Source organism: Plectropomus leopardus, chromosome 19 (genome assembly GCF_008729295.1).
Source record: "Plectropomus leopardus isolate mb chromosome 19, YSFRI_Pleo_2.0, whole genome shotgun sequence".
NCBI lineage: Eukaryota > Metazoa > Chordata > Actinopteri > Perciformes > Serranidae > Plectropomus > Plectropomus leopardus.
In genome coordinates this window covers 7406799-7412798 of record NC_056481.1, presented here as the reverse complement: position 1 = coordinate 7412798, position 6000 = coordinate 7406799, and the positions used below count along the sequence as shown (strand labels likewise).

Here is a 6000-nt window from a genome sequence, read left to right as displayed (position 1 = left end):
GTAATCTCAGTGATAAGGGTCGAGGTCCTGTGTGACAGTTTTGGCTTCCTGCTTGTGGTCTTTGTGTGTGTGTGCGCGCGTGTGTCTGCTGAATCAGAGATGTGTAGTTGAGATGGAGAGGTGATTACAGTCATGACACTGGGGGTTGGATTATGGAGGATTACACGCACGCATACTCGCATACACTATCACACACACACACAGTTTTCGTTATGACACAAGAGTCTAAATGCAGGGCTAATACTGCCATACAAAAGGGTCAGAGAAAGAGAGACAGACTAGCAGAGAGAAATAAGGGATGGATGTGTACAGACGGATTATGATGAATTATGTCAAAAACATCATAAAAGTAAATCAGCTTGTATGTTTGACTGTTGCTCTCTTTCCTTTTGTTCTCCCGTCCTCTCTCCCCCCTCTCTCCACCCCTCCTTTCCAGGCAGTAGGCTGCCAACATGGCCGTTCCCAGGGGACACCCTCCTCCTTCTCCTTGGCCTCCTCTCTTCCTCCTCCTCCTCTTCCTCCTGCTCCTCATCTCCTCCCCGCTTCCCCTGCAGGCCCGGCCGCTCCTCCTCCACCCATCCATCAACGTGGCGGTGGTGTTCAGCGGCTCCAGCTACCAGAATGAGGTCAGAGGTCGTCTCAGTGGGGAAAACTTTGTCGACATGCCTGTAGTGGTCAGCCCAGTGACCGTGCTGGTTAACGACACTAACCCCCGCGACCTGCTGACACGCCTCTGCGATACCATGGCAACGGAGAAGCTACACGGCGTGGTGTTTGAGGATGATGTGGGCTCTGGCGCTGATGCTCAGGTAAAAAGAAAAAAATGATTTATTCATTTTTGGGTTTTCTGATAAAACATCCTCTCCAGAGTCACGGTGTTCAGTCACCCACATCCATGTTTCCTAAAGCTGCACAAGGCAACATTTTTATGTAAAAACCACCTGTCCTGTCAGCTTAAATCACAAAGTGGGCTGCAAAAAAGAAGAAATAATTGAGATGTCAAGCACGTACATCTATTCTCAAATTAAATTATGGTGTTGGTGTTTCTGATCGTAAAGGAAGAAGAAGTGACATCAGATCATGAAAGAAAAATGTAAATAGTCCCCTAAACAGTGTTCCTACTAGGGGAAGGAGTGTCATTTTAAATAAGTTTTACCAAACTGGAAAATTTCTACACAACATTGCTGTGTGACCGTAACGAGAGAAGACGTAATTTGTCAACACATTCTCATCCCAACTTGTCACATGGTGCCGCTCCGTCAGTGACCTTCTGCGTCTACTTATGGTATTTTAGGTATCTTTCTGCGTCAGCTGCTCACGCTCCAGGATGCCGTTACAGTGATGATGAAACTTTAGACTCCTGCACGAAAATCAGTTGTTTGTAGGACACATCTACGTGCCCGACTTAAAAGCGCACTCGTGCTCCTCATTTCACATGGTTACTAGCAGCATTCTTACCTGATGCTATCCTTCGGTGTTTCATGCACATGCGATCAGTTCCATCCAGCCGCCAATGCACATTGCATGCGGATGCACTCGGTGCCGTCCTCCAGCGTATCATAACAACAACACTGGTTTTGTCCAAGCACGCTCTCATCTGACGCTGCCAGACACCTTCCAGTTGGATGCATACGCCAAAACACTGACAGAGCAGCATTATTTGACGAGTTCGGAGTGAGAACGGGATAAATTTATGGTGCCTTCCATTTGCACTCGGAAGGCAGAATTTCCAAGTTCCTTTGAACTGGAATGCCCTCTTAAGTCGGAATTACGATTGGTAATTTTGGAGGAACTTCACCAACCGCGACTTCAGTATCCAGTATGACTGTTGCCTGCATCAACCGTGGTGAAATCTATAGTAATATAATGTTTATTAGCGCTTCTGTCTTATTTGTGAGGCATTAAACCAGCTGTACACACAGAACTTTCCAACCTCTATCTGTGGAAATGTTGCTAAAGTGTTTATATGTGCCAAATAAAGCATCATGTGCTGCTATGAACTGGTAGCATTAACAAGAACTAAATTGGGTAACTGGTGCTCCAACGTCTGATTTTTGAGGTAAATGGAACGCAGCATTATCTCCTGACTTGTCGATTTACACAGTGTACAGTGATGTATATTGCTTTATGAACTGAACTTCTGTCAACTCTACAATAACATTACCTTTGCTTCTGACCTTAGTATAACATAGGCTACTTTCTTATCCTGAAGTTAGTTACTTTACATTTCAAAATAAGCTCTGTGCATATTGTTAATAATATTTTTACAGTTTTTTTGTAGGCTTGTATATATTTTTGATTAGTTTAATGGTGAAGTTAGCCAGTCAGCTAGCCTAGATGACTGCTAAAGTGAAGACAAGCATTGTGCATCATTTTATGCCTCTACGGAGCTTTACTGCTCGCTTTTGCACAGCAGTCACTTTTATTTTGTGGCAGCTCCTCCACGCACCAAGGTAAAAAAAGAGCCGAGCCATAGCGACCTGACGTTAGCTAAGCTCTGAGAATCAGACTAATAGGACACTGAGGTGATTACAAAAATGATTTTAATCAATAACGGCTGAATACAAAGATGAACGTTTAATAGTCTCTTGCAAAAATGAACAGTAAATACTATTAACAATATATACAAGGCTAACTGAAAGGTGAAGTAACTAGCTCACAGATGAAAAAGCACTGTGATCATTGAGGTCAGAGGCAAAGGTAACATCATTTGTGGAGCTGACAGGAAGAGGAAGAAAAGACGTTCACTTTGTGAAATGGATATACATCACACTATATTGTGCAAGAAGAGAATAATTTCCTTCCTCATGAAACCGCCTTTTCTCCATAAAAGCTTTGACTCTTGGATTATTTACATCCAGGTTCACTTGTAAGCAGTTTTCTTCTTTGCTGGGGCACTGCTGTGTTTCTTAAAGCTTTACATTCATCTTTAGATAAGTTTAACAGTGTGAAATCACAGGCAGAACTATATTTTATGTAAACTACATGCACTTGTGTGTTCACAAAAATGAACAAAACAAGACAAGAGACATTTCTCCATAGCGCTTAAAAAACTTTGCCAGATACCTCTAAGAGCTTCTTCTCCATCATACCTCAAAAGTTGAGCCTGAAATATGAAATTTAAAGTCTGGAATTAGATTAAATTAGATTTTGTGAAATGATTGAAAGCTCAAAAAAAACTTGTGAGTGGAATGAGCTTTCAGCTTGAGTGGCATTTTGGCATGGTTGTGTCACCATGGCAATCAGTCAAGAATTTAATCTGAATTTAAAGTCAAACTGTGCAGCTTGATAAAAAAGTAGTGCAGTACTATCACTGGTCCAAAAAAATCAACTTTGTTTATGCAAACACTGAATCTGTCTGTTGTGTCATCAGGTGGCAGAAGTGGCACAGATCCTGGACTTCCTCTCCACTCAGACAGCTCTGCCAATCGTGGGCATCAGTGGCGGCTCTGCAGTTGTCATACCATACAAGGTACTGTCCAAATAATGATCGTATCATTTCAGCTTTGGCCCATCACCACCCAGGAGCTTGAACTAGAGTAGTCTGCTTTGTTGCTATACAGTAGTGATGCCATAAATGCACGTTGTATCCCAGAGGTGTAGATATATCATTTCTAACAAACAGTATGATTAGCAATTTAGGGAGAAAACCAGATTCGAGTAACAAGATGAACAACACCCTGTGATGTAAACCCTGTCAGCAGCAGCAGCACCCGCTCACAGCCTCCTGTCTTAGTCAGAGCACTTCCACACCGGCGTCATTCAGCTTAAAACAACTTAAGTAGGTCAGAGCGGTGAAACCTACTTTGGCAAGCAACTCGCTGCATGCAAATATTTGGATATGAGCAATACAGATGGGTGAATTATCAGCGATGACTGCAGCCATCGACCCTCATCAGATCCTCTAATCCCTTCCTGGGAAAAGTCTGAGTTGTGGGAAAGGAAACTTTGCGAGGGGAGACAAGTGCTACGGGCGATCTGCGCCTCTATCAATCACCCGGGCGCTCTTGAAGAGCAGCAGGTTTTTCCTGCTATGATTTAGCATGTATCTCATTGATGAATGGAGAGGGGGAGCAGCGAGCTGTGTAGTTAGATTGTAAAGAGGAGATTGATGACACCAGACGGATTCTTAATCTATACTTTCTCTCCGCTTTTGCAAAAATGGCTTTATCCCTTCTTTCTCTCACGCTCCGTCTTCCCTTTCCTTCCTTTAATTGCTTAACTGCCATCAACACCTTGTATTTATAGAGCCAACTCTCACACATAGAAACACACATGCAAATGAACATCCACACATATTACAGCACGCACACACACACACGAACACACACAAATAGATGCATTCCTACACTTATGCAATGCTGGAAGCACTCAAAATGAATTGAACATAGTATCTTTGTGTTGGATTTCACCTCTAGGCAACATTTGTAAACCATAGCATGTTGTATTTATCAGCTTCCTGTTAATCAAAAAGTATCTGCAGATGTCACGTCATAGCCGGGTATTAAATAGGAGGAGTTGTAGCTGCAGGAGGGTGATTGATTTGCTGTATTTTGATGGCGGAGCGGGAGTGAGTGAGCGAGAGACAGAGAGAGGGGAAAGATGCTTCGATGAAGCTTGGCTGACAGCTGCCTGAAGGCAGTGTTTTACTGCCTCACAGATAACTCTCTTTACCCTCTTTCATGAGCGAAATAGGCATTCTTGTACTTCCTTTCCTTTTCCATTTTTGTCTTTCTACTCTCTTTCTCTTTCTACTCTCTGGCCACTTCTCACCTTGTCTCCATATTCCCCTTTGGTCTCGCAATTCCTTCATCTTTCCCTCCACCACCTTTACTCCTTGACACATTTCAATCCAGTTTTTTTTTTCTCTGTTGTGCGCCGGCTGAATCCATTAACGCTGTGGCTAGAAGCAAGAGGCCTGTTCTCCTTTTCAGCTCTCTCTGAGCTCCAGGACCCCATTACACTGTTAATTAGACCCTTCAGGAGGCTGAGGCCCCCTACCGCACTCATCATTCACGAACAAAAAATACACACCGCTCACTCTTCTTTTCCATCTTCTCTTTAGTTCCTCCAGGACTTTGCAATGTTGCCGTTGCAACAATTCTCGCGAATTCAGCCAATCACTGTGAATTCAGAACGGTAGGGAAAGTTGGAGACTCAAATCATTATTTGGAGACTCTCAGTCAACTGAGATTGCTTCAAGGTGAGCAGTCGTGTTTTTCTGTGTAGTGTACTAATGGGGACGTGTTGGTCCCCAGATTTTGCTGCAGTTAATGCTCTTTACTAACTCTTTGCAGCTGTGGACATGCAAGTAGTTATATTTTACAGCAGTCTCTGGCTTTTGTCTTAAGTCTAGTGTCTGTGAAAAAAGTCATTGCGCATTTACAATCCGTTGTTGGTGCTTGTTAGCTTGTGTACTATATGACGTGATTGCCGCTGTCACTCTGAACGTCATGCGGAGCCTGTTCTTTTAAACTTTTAAACTTTTCATGGAAAACAAAATGAACCGTCAAATATTTATTTTTAACAGCCAAATCTAATTCAGTGGCACAGTTTTAAGTTGGCTACAGCCCTAATGCACGACCTTTCAATTTTTTCCAATCACCACAACTTTACAGCAAATCTGACTCATTTCATTGAAAACTGTGTGCAACGTATTGATCCGCTCAGCCCATCTCTTTCTCTGTTTATCATACTGTAGCTGTGAGAGTCACAGTGTCTCTCCCTCGCATGGCAGTAAAACCAAGAAGCACACTGTCTATTCTTTCTGCCAATCACTCGCTTTACAAACAGGTCGTCCCATTTCAACCTCGTCAAAATCGCTGTTTCTAAATATTCCTGACTGGCTCTGATTTATATGACAAAGTACACCAGCTAAGATTTTTTTTTTTTTTTATATTTGCTTTTTTTTACGCCAATATTGGCTCTGAAAAGGCATCATATGATGTGATCCTATGCAATTGTTGCTTAAAAACAAACAAACAAACAAGCTCTTGTGAT

At 42.7% G+C, this 6000-nt stretch overlaps 1 protein-coding gene across 1 annotated transcript in view; it reads left to right on the top strand.

Moving 5' to 3' along the window:
• The first annotated feature begins 452 nt into the window (after positions 1–452).
• Positions 453–6000, top strand: part of LOC121958842 (glutamate receptor ionotropic, NMDA 2C-like) — a 51782-nt gene continuing 46234 nt past the window's right edge. The window contains exons 1-2 of the mRNA XM_042507988.1: positions 453–809; positions 3374–3472. Of these exons, the coding sequence (XP_042363922.1) occupies positions 453–809; positions 3374–3472 (456 nt within the window). The remainder of the gene's footprint in view (positions 810–3373; positions 3473–6000) is intronic.